At 33.3% G+C, this 16,969-nt stretch overlaps 1 protein-coding gene across 1 annotated transcript in view; it reads left to right on the top strand.

Annotated features, from left to right (window-relative positions):
• Nucleotides 1-803: 803 nt before the first annotated feature.
• LOC136846878 (dynein axonemal heavy chain 5-like) overlaps nucleotides 804-16,969 on the top strand; it is a gene marked incomplete at its 5' end in the record, with an annotated part of 135,482 nt that continues 119,316 nt past the window's right edge. The window contains 9 exon segments of the mRNA XM_067118129.1: nucleotides 804-1,235; nucleotides 8,921-9,070; nucleotides 11,892-12,078; nucleotides 12,766-12,905; nucleotides 13,209-13,401; nucleotides 13,986-14,141; nucleotides 14,994-15,124; nucleotides 15,788-15,952; nucleotides 16,130-16,134. Coding sequence (XP_066974230.1) covers nucleotides 804-1,235; nucleotides 8,921-9,070; nucleotides 11,892-12,078; nucleotides 12,766-12,905; nucleotides 13,209-13,401; nucleotides 13,986-14,141; nucleotides 14,994-15,124; nucleotides 15,788-15,952; nucleotides 16,130-16,134 — 1,559 coding nt within the window.

The following is a 16,969-nucleotide window of genomic DNA, read 5'->3' as shown; positions in this document are numbered from 1 at the left end:
TACGAAGAAAGTTATATCGCTTATGTTGCTTTAAAGTTGTGCAAAATTTTGCATGTTGAGTGATGTATAGTCTGCTTGCTGTACATAGAATTAGCGAGACTTTGCAAGTATCTGCTATTTGAAGACTATTTTGTAAATCTGTTGTATTTGTGTCAAGAAAAACAAAGCAATTTGAATGATAATAAAAGTATTCTTTATGTATCACCTAGGTGAAAAATTTTTTCAGACCAGAATGCGAAAGATGGATTAAACAAAAATATCGAAATCCGTTATTACTATCGATATTTGGAAATTATATTCATATATACAACAGTTAACCAAACATGACATCAAGCTAATAGATGTTTTCTTTTTCTCTCTCCCTCTCTCGCAAAAAAAAAAAAAAAAAAAAAAATACAACGCTGGTGCTTATATTCCTATTCCGTCTTGCTCTTTCTTGGTTCCCCACTTTTTCCTGATCTCATTCTTTGTCTCAATTTTCTTCCTGCGTTTTGAATATTTCCTGTGATCTTAAATTTCCCCACATTTACTTTTCTTTCGGCCCATGTTCTTTTCTTCGTTATCTCTCTTCTTCCCCTTTTCCGACTTACTTATCCGTTCTTTGTTTTTTGGCTTGCATTTCATTTTCTCTTTCCTCATCTCCTTTCTCCTCCTATCTTTATAATCTTTCTCTTTTCTGTTGTCCTCTCATCTTCCCATCTCTTCTTTCCTCGTAATTCCTCTCTTCTTACCTTCCCATTAATTTCATCCCCACATCTCTCTCTCTCTCTCTCTCTCTCTCTCTCTCTCTGCTATCCACCTGATATTTACTATATATATCCCACCTTCTCTTCATTTTCTTCGCACGGTCTTCCTTCTCAAACTTCCTTTCTCTCTTCTATGTCGTAAAACCTTACTTTTCTTTACTATCATCATCCCTCCCCCTTCCCCTTCCTCCACCTGCGTTCCCCTTCTTCTTCTTCTTCTTCTTCTTCTTCTTCTTCTTCTTCTTCTTCTTCTTCTTCTTCTTCTTTCTTTCTTTCTTTTTTATTTTCTTCTACTTCTTCTTCTTCTTCTTCTTATCCTCCTCCTCCTCCTCCTCCGACGGTCCTCAACAGAAACGCCGCGAGGAGCAAGAGCGCCGCGCCCGGCGAGGCGACACCGACCCCCGCTATGAGTACATCTTCCAGGTGCTGGCGGCCTGCACCGGCGTCGCCAGGCACCAGGTCATGGATTACGTCTTCGAGGAAAACCTGGTGAGTGTTTTGTGTGTTTTTTTTATTAGATTAACCCTGATGAAAACCCAGTAAGGGTTGAGTTTTATTTTTTTAGATTAAACTGTGATGAAAACTCAGTAAGGGTTGCGTGTTATTTTCTTCAGATCAACCCGTGTGGAAAACTCTGTACGGATTGCGTACTATTTTCTTCAGATCAACCTTTGATGAAAACTCTGAAAGGGTTGTGTTTTATTTTCTTAGTTCAACCTGTGATGAAAACCCAGTAAGGGTTGAGTTTTATTTTTTTTAGATCATCCTGTGAGGAAAACTCTGTAAGGGTTGCATTTTATTTTCTTCAGATCAACCTGTGAGGAAAACTCTGTAAGGGTTGCTTTTTATTTTCTTCAGATCAACCTGTGAGGGAAACTCTGTAAGGGTTGCATTTTATTTTCTTCAGATCAACCTGTGAGGAAAACTCTGTAAGGGTTGTGTTTTATTTTCTTCAGATCAACCTGTGAGGAAAACTGTAAGGGTTGCATTTTATATTCTTTAGATCAACCTGTGAGGAAAACTCTGTAAGGGTTGCATTTTATTTTTTAGATCAACCTGTGAGAAAAACTCCGTAAGGGTTGTGTTTTATTTTTTTTAGATCAAGCTGAGAGGAAAACCCTGTAAGGGTTGCGTTTTATTTTCTTTAGATCATCCTGTGAGGAAAACTCAGTAAGAGTTGCGTTTTATTTTCTTTAGATCAATCTGTGAGGAAAACTCTGTAAGGGTTGCATTTTGTTTTCTTTAGATCGACCTGTGAGGAAAACTCAGTAAGGGTTGCATTTTATTTTCTTTAGATCGATCTGTGGGGAAAACTCGGTAAGGGCTACGTTTTATTTTCTTTAGATCGACCTGTGAGGTAAAAACTCTGAAAAGGTTGCATTTTCTTTTCTTTAGAATCGACCTGTGAGGAAAACTCTGTAAGGGTTGCGTTTTTATTTTTTTAGATCGACCTCATGAGGAAAATTCTGTAAGGGTTGCATTTTATTGTTTTTTTAGATCGATCTGCAAGGAAAACTCTGTAAAGGTTGCGTTTTATTTTTGTTTAGATCGACCTCTGAGGAAAACTGTAATGGTTGCATTTTATTTTCTTTAGATCAACCTGCGAGGAAAAAGGGTTTCGTTTTTTCTTTAGATCAACCTGTGAGGAAAACTCAGTAAGGGTTATGTTTTATTTTCTTTAGATTGACCTGAGAAAAACTCTGTAAGGGGTTGCGTTTTATTTTCTTTAGATCGACCTGCAAGGAAAACTCTGTTTGGGTTATGTTTTATTTTCTTTAGATAGACCTGTGAGGGAAACTCTATAAGGGTTGTGTTTTATTTTCTTTAGATCAGGCTGTGAGGAAAACTCTATAAGGGTTGCGTTTTATTTTCTTTAGATCAGGCTGTGAGGAAAACTGTAAGGGTTGCTTTTTATTTTCTCCAGATGAACATGTGAGGAAAACTCAGTAAGGTTTGCATTTTATTTTCTTCAGATCCACCTGTGATGAAAACTCAGTAAGGGTTGCATTTTATTTTCTTTAGATCAACCTGTGGGGAAAACTCAGTAAGGGTTGCATTTTATTTCTTTAGATCATCCTGTGAGGAAAACTCTGTAAGGGTTGCATTTTATTTTCTTTAGATCAACCTGTGAGGAAAACTCTGTAAGGGTTGCTTTTTATTTTCTTCAGATCAACCTGTGAGGGAAACTCTGTAAGGGTTGCATTTTATTTTCTTCAGATCAACCTGTGAGGAAAACTCTGTAAGGGTTGTGTTTATTTTCTTCAGATCAACCTGTGAGGAAAACTGTAAGGGTTGCATTTTATATTCTTTAGATCAACCTGTGAGGAAAACTCTGTAAGGGTTGCATTTTATTTTTTAGATCAACCTGTGAGAAAAACTCCGTAAGGGTTGTGTTTTATTTTTTTTAGATCAAGCTGAGAGGAAAACCCTGTAAGGGTTGCGTTTTATTTTCTTTAGATCATCCTGTGAGGAAAACTCAGTAAGAGTTGCGTTTTATTTTCTTTAGATCAATCTGTGAGGAAAACTCTGTAAGGGTTGCATTTTGTTTTCTTTAGATCGACCTGTGAGGAAAACTCAGTAAGGGTTGCATTTTATTTTCTTTAGATCGATCTGTGGGGAAAACTCGGTAAGGGCTACGTTTTATTTTCTTTAGATCGACCTGTGAGGGAAAACTCTGAAAAGGTTGCATTTTCTTTTCTTTAGAATCGACCTGTGAGGAAAACTCTGTAAGGGTTGCGTTTTTATTTTTTTTAGATCGACCTGCGAGGAAAATTCTGTAAGGGTTGCATTTTATTGTTTTTTTTTAGATCGATCTGCAAGGAAAACTCTGTAAAGGTTGCGTTTTATTTTCGTTTAGATCGACCTGCGAGGAAAACTGTAATGGTTGCATTTTATTTTCTTTAGATCAACCTGCGAGGAAAACTCTGTAAGGGTTTCGTTTTTTCTTTAGATCAACCTGCGAGGAAAACTCAGTAAGGGTTGCGTTTTATTTTCTTTAGATTGACCTGTGAGAAAAACTCTGTAAGGGTTGCGTTTTATTTTCTTTAGATCGACCTGCAAGGAAAACTCTGTTTGGGTTGCGTTTTATTTTCTTTAGATAGACCTGTGAGGGAAACTCTATAAGGGTTGCGTTTTATTTTCTTTAGATCAGGCTGTGAGGAAAACTCTATAAGGGTTGCGTTTTATTTTCTTTAGATCAGGCTGTGAGGAAAACTGTAAGGGTTGCTTTTTATTTTCTCCAGATGAACATGTGAGGAAAACTCAGTAAGGTTTGCATTTTATTTTCTTCAGATCCACCTGTGATGAAAACTCAGTAAGGGTTGCATTTTATTTTCTTTAGATCAACCTGTGGGGAAAACTCAGTAAGGGTTGCATTTTATTTCTTTAGATCAACCTGTGATGAAAACTCAGTAAGGGTTATGTTTTATTTTCTTTAGATCAACCTGTGATGAAAACTCTGTAAGAGTTGTGTTTTATTTTCTTTAGATCAACCTCTTGTGAAAACTCTGTAAGGGTTACATTTTATTTTCTTCAGATCAGTTTGTGATGAAAACTCAGTAATGGTTGCATTTTATTTTTTTAGATTAACCTGTGATGAAAACTCAGTAAGGGTTGCATTATTTTTTAGATTAACCTGTGATGAAAATTCATTAAGAGTTGCATTTTATTTTTTAGATTAATCTGTGATGAAAACTCAGTAAGGGTTGTGTTTTATTTTTTTAGATTAACCTGTGATGAAAACTCAGTAAGGGTTGCTTTTATTTTTTTAAGATTAACCCGTGATGAAAACTGAGTAAAGGTTGCATTTTATTTTTTTAGATTAACCCATGATGAAAACTGTAGGGGTTGCGTTTCATTTTTTTAGATTAACCTGTGATGAAAATGCAGTAAGGGTTGTTTTATTTTTTAGATTACCCTGCAATATATTAACCTGCGATGAAAACTCAGTAAGGGTTAAGTTTTATTTTTTTTAGATTAACCTGTGATGAAAACTCAGTAAGGGTTGCATTTTATTTTTTAGATTAACCTGCGATGAAAACTCAGTAAGGGTTGCGTTTTATTTTTTTTTTAGATTAACCTGTGATGAAAACTCAGTAAGGGTTGCGTTTTACTGTTTTTAGATTAACTTGCAATGAAAACTCAGTAAGGGTTGCATTTTACTTTTTTAGCTTAACCTACGATGAAAACTTAGAAAGGGTTAGACTTTATTTTTTAGATTAACCTTCTCAGTAAGGTTTGCATTTTATTGTTTTTAGATTAACCTGCGATGAAAACTCAGTAAGGGTTGCATTTTATGTTTTTAGATTAACCTGTGATGAAATCTCAGTAAGGGTTGCATTTTATTTTTTTAGATTAACCTACGATGAAAACAAGGTAAGGGTTGCATTATATTTTTTTTAGATTAACCTATGGTGAAAACTCAGTAAGGGTTGAGTTATATTTTCTTTAGATCAATCTGTAATGAAAACTCAGTAAGGGTTGTATTTTTTTTAGATTAACCTATGGTGAAAACTCAGTAAGGGTTGCATTTTATTTTCTTTAGATTAACCTACAATGAAAACTGAGTAAGGGTTGCATTTTATTTTTTTAGATTAACTTGTGATGAAAACTCAGTAAGGGTTGCATTTTATTGTTTTTAGATTAACCTGCGATGAAAACTCAGTAAGGGTTGTGTTTTATTTTTTTTAGATTAACCTACAATGAAAACTCAGTAAGGGTTGCATTTTACTTTTTAGATTAACCTACGATGAAAACTGAGTAAGGGTTGCATTTTATTTTTTTTAGAGTAACCTACGATGAAAACTCAGTAAGGGTTGCATTTTACTTTTTAGATTAACCTGCAATGGAAACTCAGTAAGGGTTGCATTTTATTGTTTTTAGATTAACCTGCGATGAAAACTCAGTAAGGATGGCATGTTATATTTTTAGATTAACCTGTGATGAAAACTCAGTAAGGGTTGCATTTTGTTTTTTTAGATTAACCTGTGATGAAAACTCAGTAAGGGTTTCATTTTATTTTTTTTTTAGATTTACCTGTGATGAAAACTCAGTAAGGGTTGCATTTTATTTTTTTAGATTAACCTGTGATGAAAACTCATTAAGGGTTGCGTTTTATTTTCGTTAGATCAACCTGTGAGGAAAACTGTATGGGTTGCATTTTATTTTCTTTAGATCAACCTGTGAAGAAAATGCAGTAAGGGTTGCATTTTATTTTCTTTAGATCAAGCTGTCAGGAAAACTCTAAGGGTTGCTTTTTATTTTTTATTAGATTAACTTGATGGAAACCCAATAAGGGTTGAGTTTTATTTTTTTATTTGATTAACCTGTGATGAATACCCGAGAAGGGTTGAGTTTTTTTTTTATTAGATTCACCTCTGGTGAAAACCCAAGAAAGGGTTATGTTTTGTTTTTTTCATTTGATTAACCTCTGATGAAAACCCAACAAGGGTTGAGTTTTGTTTTTATTTGATTAACCTTTGAAGAATGCCCAGGCCAGCCCTATGAGAGCTGATGGTCAGCTCAGTGGTCTGGTTAAACTATTTTAATAATAATAATAATGAAGAATGCCCAATAAAGGTTGAGTTTTTTAAGAGTAACCTGTGATGAAAACTCAATAAGGGTTCCTTCGTTTCTATGTTAAGATTCGTGTTTTTTTTCTGGGGTGGGTGTGGTGGTTTGGGATAGGTTGGGGAGGTGTCGAGTATGTTTCTCTTGAATAGTTTTCCTTTTTTTATTAGATTAACCTCTGATGAAAGGCCAGTATGGGTTCCTTTGTACCTTTGTTGAGTTTTTTAAAATTTTTTTGGCGTGGGAGGGGGTGGGGGTTTGGGGGGTCGAGTATAGCTCTCGAGTGGTTTTCTTTTTTATTTTCTTCATTCGATTAACCTGTGATGAAAACCTATTGTAGGGTTTTTCGTTCCTTTTGTTAAGATTCATGTTTTTTTGTGTGGGGTCCCGTTTTGGGGGTGGGGGTTGGAGTGGGGGTAGATGGATGGCGGGTATCTGCTATGTTTATCTTGAATGGTGCGTTGTTCTTTTCGAGAAAATTTAATAAGCGTTCCTTCCTTATTTCATGTATCTTTTTTAGGAAAATGTGTGGCTAATTTGTATATGCGCATATATATACTATATATATACTATATATATACAGTATATATATATATATACAAATATATATATATATATATATATATATATATATATATATATATATATATATATATATATATATATATATATATATATATATATGTAAATATATAATATATTGTACATATATACATACATATATACATATATATATATATATATATATATATATATATATATATATATATATATATATATATATATATATATATATATATTTTTTCACAATGCGTATCAAGTACCTGGTTATTACACAACTAATCTTAAGATTCAAAAATATACCTCACTTCAGCCAGATACGTGAACTCTCATAGCATTAATTATTACGACTGAGTACTCTAAAGGTAACAGTGATCCCTTAAGAAAAAACTTATTTATTACTTGAAAAATCAAACTAAGTCTATCACAATATGTGTGAGGTATAAAAAATTTAACTAGAAATATTCTAGAGTAGAAGGGCATCACTCCATTAAACAACTCTAACTGTTTCCCTGGTCTTAATTCACTTTAGTAAAACTAAAAGAACAAAAAATGTTTATCACTTTGCCTTATGCACACACAGTCAATCCTATTCACTGATGGTCAACAAATGAAACACTTTTCTAAAAATGTTAAATACAAAAATTTATTTTTAAATTCAAAGTTTATAACTAGAATTCACAATTGATTAGAATTCACAGTCTGAAAAATTTATTATTACTTGAAAATAATACAACACTCAATTAATTCTTGAATTAAATTATGAAACAAAACTAATTCACAAAAACTTTATCAGGAATTTAAATTAATCAAGCAAAATTTAAACTATCAAGAATTAATCAAGATTTAAAAAGAAAAATCTTAACAAATGAGATATCAAATCAAGTATGCAATGTTAAATTACCAAGAAATATTTAAAATGTTACGTAAATAAATGTTACATCACAAACATAAAAAATGTGAAAATATAAAGATTGTAAATAGAAAAACACACAAAAATACACATAAGATTTATCAATAATGATTTCACTTGGTAAAAATTTCCTAACTTATCATACCATGGTATTAATAAGTAAAATTCACGTTACCTTACACAAACTTGTGAAAACCTCTGTAAATCACTTGCTGCAGCTGCGTTACCACAAAACACACTTTTTACCAGGCGCCGTTACAAACTAAATAACTTTACTAAATTCAGATCTCAAAAGTTAATGCTAATACGTGACCACAAAACACTACGTTAAAAGTAATCTCTTTCTAAGAACGAGAGAGAGAGGGAACCAAATCAACTGGTCTCAGAAATCAGAATGAAACAAATTTTAGAATTCCAGTAATACGTGAAACAATTACATGATGTCATTAAAGCATTTTGGGTACGAGATACAAAAGTTCTAGAAACAGGGAAGTGACGTCATTAAAGCATTTTGGGTGCGAGATACCACGGAGAAACTTCTAGAAGGAAAATGACGTCATCCAAGCAAAACGTTTTGAACGCAATCTTACAAAACATGGCGTAACTGATCAAGACACATATTTTTTCTCTCAAAGTGGTGTACATGACTCGAACAATGCATGTAACAACATGAAATCACTCGTCTTGAGCCCGTATGGGACGAATCGGTATTTGTTATCCAAACCTGTCATCACGACCCAAAACAAAGCGCTCTCTCTTATCTCAACTGATGACAATTGAAATGAAACAAGTCCTTGCTGGACACACACACGTGTTCTACTACGCTTGTATCAAGAAAGATATTATTCTAAATTACGTTACTATTAAAATTATATTCCCAATTCTAAATTATGCTATTAAGTTATTCAATCATTAGTTCTTTTGAGATCTGATGCCAAACTAAATATGATACTTCAACAATCATCAAAATTATAGGAGGATATACATATTACAAGGCAACATCATGTATATGTATATATATATATATATATATATATATATATATATATATATATATATATATATATATATATATATATATATGCATGCATATATGTGTGTTTACACAGAATTTTTATTTCCGTTTCCATAGCTGGAAGACATCAGTAAATTCCTGATGCCCGGCCAGTACAACAACATGATATGGTTCTATCAAGAATGCGAGGAACCGGCAGACGAAAGTTCAGAAGAAGGAGATGGAGGAGGGGAAGAAGGAGAAGAAGAGGAGGCAGCAGGAGGAAAGGTAACTGAAATTAATTCAGTCAGATGAATGGGTTCAGTTAAATGAATGAATTCAGTCAAGTGATTAAACTCAGTCAAATGATTGGATTCAGTCAAATGAAGCCAGATGAATGAATTCAGTCAAATGAATGGATTCAGTCAAATAATGAATTCAATCAAATGAATGTGTTAAGTGAATAAATTCAGTCAAGTGAGGGGATTCAGTCAAAATAAAAGAATTCAGTCAAATGAATGGATTCAGTCAAAAGAATGGATTCAGTCAAATGAGCGGATTCAGTCAAATGAATGAATTCAATCAAATGAATGGATTAAATCAAATGAATGAATTCAGTCAAATGACATCTTGTAAAGATATCACGATGGGATGTAAACGACGTATTTTCTTCTTTCCATTCTCTGTTCTTCTGTATCTAAAGTTTTGCAGTGTTTTCTTGTAGGTCTAAGGTGAGTGGTTACTATATATCAGCTTTTCGTATTTTTTTATAATTTTTTTATTCGTATTTTTATTTAACATGTGTTGCTGAGATGAGAGGATTATTATGGATTAATGTTTTCAATGTTTTTTTTTAGAATATTTTATGATATTGCCGTACTAAGGTGATTAGATGTACCTTACCGTATATGGATTTATTATTATTATAATTGCTATTATTATTATTATTTTTTTGTCTATCACAGTCATCCTGTTCGACTGGGTGGTTTTTATATGGTGTGGGTTTCCGGTTTGCATCCTGCCTCCTTATGAGTCCATCACTTTTCTCACTATGTGCGTTGTTTCTAGTAGCACACTTTTCTGCATGAGTCCTGGAGCTACTTCGGCATCTAGTTTTTCCAGATTATTATTATTATTATTATTATTATTATTATTATTATTATTATTATTATTATTATTATTATTATTATTATTTGAAATTAGTATAAAAACTTGCGCAATAGAAATATACTTCTGTCTGACATCAGGATTGATAGCTTAGCTTCGGTTCCTTTCATTCCAGAATCCTGGATTTGATCCCAGTGTCGGGTAGAAATTTTGTTATTTTTAGTATATATTTATTTATTTATTATAAATTGTTTACAGAAGTAAGCCTCCCCTCTTCTGTCCAAGCCTTCTAACGCATCTCGGGAAATTTCTTTTATTTTCAGTATTAATTTATTAATTTATCATATTTTTTTAATACAGAATCAAGCCTCCCCTCTTCTGTCCAAGCCTTCTAATACCATCTCGAGAATTTTTTTATTTTCAATATTAATTTATTAACTTACCATATTTTTTTTTATACAGAATCAAGCCTCCCCTCTTCTGTCCAAGCCTTCTAATACCATCTCGAGAATTTTTTATATTTTCAATATAAATTTATTGACTTAATATATATTTTTTTAGTACAGAATCAAGCCTCCCCTCTTCTGTCTAAGCTATCTAATGCCATCTCGAGAAATTTTTTTTATTTTCAATATTAATTTATTAATTTATCATATATTTTTTTTTTTATACAGAATCAAGCCTCCCCTCTTCTGTCCATGCCTTCTACTGCCATCTCGGGAAATTTCTTTTATTTCAATATTAACTTATTAATTTATCATATTTTTTTTATGTACAGAATCAAGCCTCCCTTCTTCAGTCCAAGCCTTCTAATACCATCTCGAGAATTTTTCATTTTCAATATTAATTCATTAACTTAACATATACTTTTTATACAGAATCAAGCCTCCCCTCTTCTGTCCATGCCTTCTAATGCCATCTCGGGAAATTTCTTTTATTTCAGTATTAATTTATTAATTTGTCATATTTTTTCATGTACAGAATCAAGCCTCCCTTCTTCTGTCCAAGCCTTCTAATGCCATCTCGGGAAATTTCTTTTATTTCAATATTAATTTATTAATTTATCATATTTTTTTTATGTTGAAGAATCATGCCTCCCCTCTTCTGTCCAAGAGTCCTAATGCCATCTCGGGAAATTTCTTCTATTTTCAGTATTAATTTATTAATTTATCATATTTTCTTATGTACAGAATCAAGCCTCCCCTCTTCTGTCCAAGCCTTCTAATCCCATCTCGGGAAATTTCATTTATTTCAATATTAATTTATTAATTTATCATATTTTTTTTATGTTGAAGAATCATGCCTCCCCTCTTCTGTCGAAGAGTCCTAATGCCATCTCGGAAAATTTCTTCTATTTTCAATATTAATTTATTAATTTATCATATTTTTTTAATGTTCAGAATCAAGCCTCCCTCTTCGTCCAATCCTTCTAATGCCATCTCGGGAAATTTCTTCTATTTTCAATATTAATTTATTAATTTATCATATTTTTTTATGTTCAAAATCAAGCCTCCCCTCTTCTGTCCAAGACTTCTAATGCCATGTTGGGAAATTTGCTTTATTTTACATATTACTTTATTAGTTTCGCATATTTTTTTTTATACAGAATCAAGCCTCCCCTCTTCTGTCCAAGCCTTCTAATGCCATCTCTGGAAATTTCTTTTATTTTCAATATTAATTTGTTAATTTATCATATTTTTTTATACAGAATCAAGCCTCCCCTCTTCTGTCCAAGCCTTCTAATACCATCTCGAGAATTTTTCATTTTTATTAATTTATTTTAACATATATTTTTATACAGAATCAAGCCTCCCCTCTTCTGTCCAAGCCTTCTAATATTCGGGAAATTTCTTTTATTTCAATATTAATTTATTAATTTATCATATTATTTTTTATACAGAATCAAGCCTCCCCTCTTCTGTCCAAGCCTTCTAATGCCATCTCGGGAAATTTCTTTTATTTCAATATTAATTTATTAATTTATCATATTATTTTTATACAGAATCAAGCCTCCCCTCTTCTGTCCAAGCCTTCTAACGCCATCTCGAGACGAAGTTCGACTCTAAGTGGACCGACTGAAGGACATCCATCTCGTAGGAACTCTATGGCAACTGAGCAAACTGAAGAGGGTTTGTATTTTTGGTTGTCTTTCAACTGCAGTTTCCCAGTGGGTCCTTGTTTGCCGTTGTGTAAATTTATTTTTGCCACTTTGCCGTATTCTGAATCCCCTGTTCGTTCAAGCTATCTTCATCCCTCTACAGTCTACTCTGTAATGTATCTGCAACCCTAGAACAGTTCACCTTGTATGTTAATAATTTATTTATATTTTTAATTATTTGTGAAATTTATTAATTTATATTTTTTCTTTTCTAGTAAGTGATCTATTCTTTCTGCATTTCCCATTACCTTCTGTCAATGCTTACTAATGAACTCCATATTCTTTGGAAGTTTGAATTTCAAGTCAGTGGGCCCTGTGGTTTTGTTCCATATGGATAAGGTTCATCTTTTGAATAATAATAACATCTCCACCTATCTAGCGTTCCCTCTACCCCTCTAATATCTTTAATCAAAATAATATCATCAGTCGGTGCTCCTCTTTCACATCCTCAGTCATTACATTCTGAGTGGTACTGAACGCAGGCCTACCCTGATTTGGAAGCTGATATTCACTCTTACCATACTTGTCACAGTGGTTGTTATATTCCTGTACGTTTCATCAGTTCATCTCACATATTTTTCTGATTCCTCCTGCCTACCGACTCTAGACACCATGCCTTGATATTTCCGGGCACTGAGTCCGGTCGTTGAATGCTAAGTGTGAGTAAAGTTAATTTTGAGTATAGAAGGCGAGAGATGAATATTTGTCTCTTTCACAGGTGAACCGGAGTCCACTGGGCCTTTCAAGCGAATGCGTTTGTTTGTGGGCAATCCCAGAACAATACCTCTCATCGGAATTTGCATTTGCATGACGAGAACGACGCCGCAGAGATCCGTCACGGAGGAGAATGTTCACAGGGTTAGTGTAGGGAGCACAGAAATGTTTATATGAATTTGTTACTCCAGTGTTTCATACCATTGTTTCATAAAGAACATTTGATCCATGCTGCCTCATCTTTAATGAATTCACACTGCTCATTCGCTACCAGTCCCTCTTTGAGTTATTTTATTTGCTTTATTTTTCAATTGAAACTCATCATGCTTATCATACTCCAGTCCAGCCCAGAAAGTGAACTTCTTTGGGCATTGTTATATTCCAAATAAGTGAACCTCATAGAGCAGTTCCAGAAAGTGAACTTCATTCAACGATATCTCATTTAAGGAAGTGAACTTCACGTTGGTGAAAGCTGGAGACGACCCAGCAGTCGTCCTTAGGTCTGTTCAGAGGTTGCTCAGCAAGATATACGTCCCGGCAGTTCGAGTCAATCCTTCAGATATGGACGATTCTCCCGGAGGAGTTAGCGCTAGGGATCACCTCTTGGCAGGGCTGAGGTCTTTTGCATCCTGTCTCAAAGGTAACTTTTCAAAGGATCCAGTGTTGAAGTAATATATCTTTTTCTGTGAATTAGTCAAGTTTTTTTGCTAATTGTGAATGAGAGATAAGGGTTTCCCCATTAAAAATTGATAAATTCGGATAGTGGTATTAGTTTTTTGGGGGGTTTGGTGGGATGGAATAGAACCGGGTGAGCAGAGGAAAAAAACTAAAAATGTAAAGTGGAAGAAAAAGGAGCCAGTCAGTCTTAACTTGCTTAGTTTTGTCACCATGCAAGACCCTTTGTCTTGTACTGTTCTTGAAAGAACCTTTCTTCCAGCTAATTATGCTTAAAATGTATAAAGTAGCCCTTATTCTTCTGTGATATACAAGCCTTCTAATATATATGTATATATATATATATATATATATACATACATACATACATACATACATATATATATATATATATATATATATATATATATATATATATATATATATATATATATATATATATATAGTGTGTGTGTGTGTGTGTTCCTAAACATGGAGAAAGATTGGCACAGGAATTGAAATAAAAGTCACTGCAAAATAACCCCAACTGCATTTAATTACATTTTTCAGTATCCGAGTCAATCATGGAAGAGCGAGTGGTTTTGGCAGCCTCAGAAGAGGGCATAGACGAGATCAAGGGTCTGAGCGATGCCCAGGCTATCTTGACCCAACCTGACCAAGTCCAGGCCGTGGAGAGGACCGTCCTGACCTGGCTGAAGCAGATAGGTAATTTATCTTTCTTTTGGGTGACGTTTCATGAGGTTTTGTAAAGTTGGTGCATTTCTTTTAACTGATACTTCCCGTTGTTGATAAGCTTTGATTTCTGTTATGAGACTTACAGATAATAAGAAATTTTCTTATTTCTAATACTTAATATTAGTTATAACTTTTTAAAAGCGAAAACAATTCTCCTTGCATTTTACTTACATTTTATCTATTTTTCTTTTATTAATTTGTTAGGCTGTTTTTTTCTAATAACATACCTTTCTTTTGGGTGACGTTTCACGAGTCTTTCTGAAGCTGGCGTATTTTTTATAGCTGATACTTACCGTTTTAAATAAGGTTTGATATAATGTTGTCCTTTTCATATTTTTCTAACAGTGGTACATTTCTCTTAAGAACACGTTTTTTATTTCTAGTACCTAATATTAGTTATAACTCTTCAAAAGCGAAAATTCAAAGCATTACTACCTGTAGTTTACTGACATTTTACTTGTTTATTTATTAATTTGTTAGATTATTTTTTCTAATAACTTATCTCCTCTTTCTGTATTTCCTATTACCCTCTGTCACTTCTTTCAAACGAACACCATGTTTCTTTGTAAGCTTGAATTTCAAGTCAATGGCCCATGTGGGCTTTTTTCAAATGAATAGGGTTTATGTTCTCAATAATAATGATAATAATAATAATAATAATAATAATAATAATAATAATAATAATAATAATAATAATAATAATAATAATAATTTACTCTTCTACGTAATCATTTGGCTTTTATACCCTTGCTTTTTCTCCAAAAGCTTTTCACTTTTCTTGGTTAAAGTAATAAGACTTACACTATTAAAACTCTTCCCCAGAATCGGTTCTCATCGAAATGGAGCAACTTCGTCAGGAGACAGACGACGCAGGGCCCCAGGATGAACTCGAGTACTGGAAGAGGAGAATGGCGAAATTCAAGTATCTCTCGGAACAGATGGAAACACCTCAGGTTGGTCGGTTTTACTTTCATAGGGTCGTGTTTTATCCAGTGAGCAGATTGGGTGAGAAGTCTACTTTAGCCTGCCTTAGAAAGTAAGTCTTCAGCTATCTTCATGTTTCAAATATGGGATGTTTACAATGTTTTGTCATATTTTAAATTATAAGTAAAGACCAGCAATTAATAATTATGGAGTTATTTACCAGAAGTGCTCACACTACCATAGAATGAATATTTTGTCATATTTCAAATTCTAAATAAAGAACAGCAATTCATGATATATAGAGGTAATTACCAGAAGTGTTTACTTTACCATGAAGTAGTTTATCATATTTCAAATTTTAGTTAAAGAACAGCAGTTCATATTTGTAGTAAATCACCAGAAGTGTTCACAATACCATTTTGTCATGTTTCAAATTCTAAATAAAGAACAGCAATTCATAATATTTGGAGATATTTACAAGAAGTGCTCACACTAATTTTTTCATATTTCAAATTCCAAATAAAGAATAGCAATTGATAAAATATGGAGATTTACAAGAAGTGTTCACACTTCCATACACCATTTTGTCATATTTCATATTCTAAATAAAGAACAGCAGTTCATAAAATATGGAGGAACTTGCCGGAAGTGTTTGAACCACCGCAATATTCCTGAAACCCCGAAACTCACAGGTGCGAGGAGCGATTCTGGTGTTGCAGTTAGCAAGATCCAAAACACTGAAACTCTGGAAGGACGCCGATGCCAGAGTCACCCACAATTTAGCGGAAGCGAAGGACAACGTCAGATTCGTTTACGCCATCGAAGAGTACTGTCATCCCCTGTATCTTAATGATCCTGTAAGTTTTGGTGCTATTCTGTAAATTACATCTTATTCATCCTCTAAGTCTTGGTGCTATTCCGTAAATTATATCTTAATCATCCTGTAAGTCTTGGTGCTATTCTGAATATTACCTCTTAATCATCCTGTAAGTCATGGTGCTATTTTGTAAATTACATCTTAATCGTTCTGTAAGCCTTGGTGTTATTCTGCAAATTACATCTTAATCATTCTGTAAGTCTTGGTGCTATTCTGTAAATTACATCTTAATCATCCTGTAAGTCTTGGTGTTATTCCGTAAATTACGTCTTAATTATCCTGTAATTCTTGGTGTTATTCTGTATATTACGTCTTAATCATCCTGTGAGTCATGGTGCTATTCTGTAAATTATTACATCTTGGAAACCAGTCATTCCTGTATCTTAATGACCGTGCGAGTCTCGTACTTAATGCCTGGTTTTGGTTTATAGTATATGAGATTTTTTCTCTCAAGCAGAGGTTTAAATTCATCCTTGTATCAAATTACATCATGGAAAGTGTTGGAGTTTTTTCTGATTAATTTTTATCCTGTAATTCTTGGTGCTATTCTATATATTATATTATATCTTATATCATCCTGTGTGTAACTATATATATATATATATATATATATATCATATATATATATTCTGTAAATTACTTTATATATAATATATATATATATATAAGTTTTGTACAGCATAAACTAAAAATGGACAAAAACTAGTTAGTTTCTCTCTGAGTATTTAATATTTTGTGTGGCCTCCATCTCCTACCACAGCCTATTCTTGAGGGGTGTGATTTCAGCAAATCACAAAAAGCTGAGTCCATTTCACTTCGGTCACTTACAGGTGCCTGGTATCCCATCATAGTTCACTTTTCAGCACAGTCCTTTATAGTTTTTCACACACATTAAGGTCAGGAGCTAGATTCACTTGACGAGAAGAAATCGATACCACTTTTTCCTGTGTCTGAAGAGCCTTGAGGTTTTGCAAAAATTCACTTCTTACAGATATTT

This window comes from Macrobrachium rosenbergii, chromosome 16 (genome assembly GCF_040412425.1).
Source record: "Macrobrachium rosenbergii isolate ZJJX-2024 chromosome 16, ASM4041242v1, whole genome shotgun sequence".
NCBI classification, from domain to species: Eukaryota; Metazoa; Arthropoda; class Malacostraca; order Decapoda; family Palaemonidae; genus Macrobrachium; species Macrobrachium rosenbergii.
The sequence above is the reverse complement of the archived record's forward strand: the minus strand, read 5'-3'. Positions and strand labels throughout refer to the sequence as shown.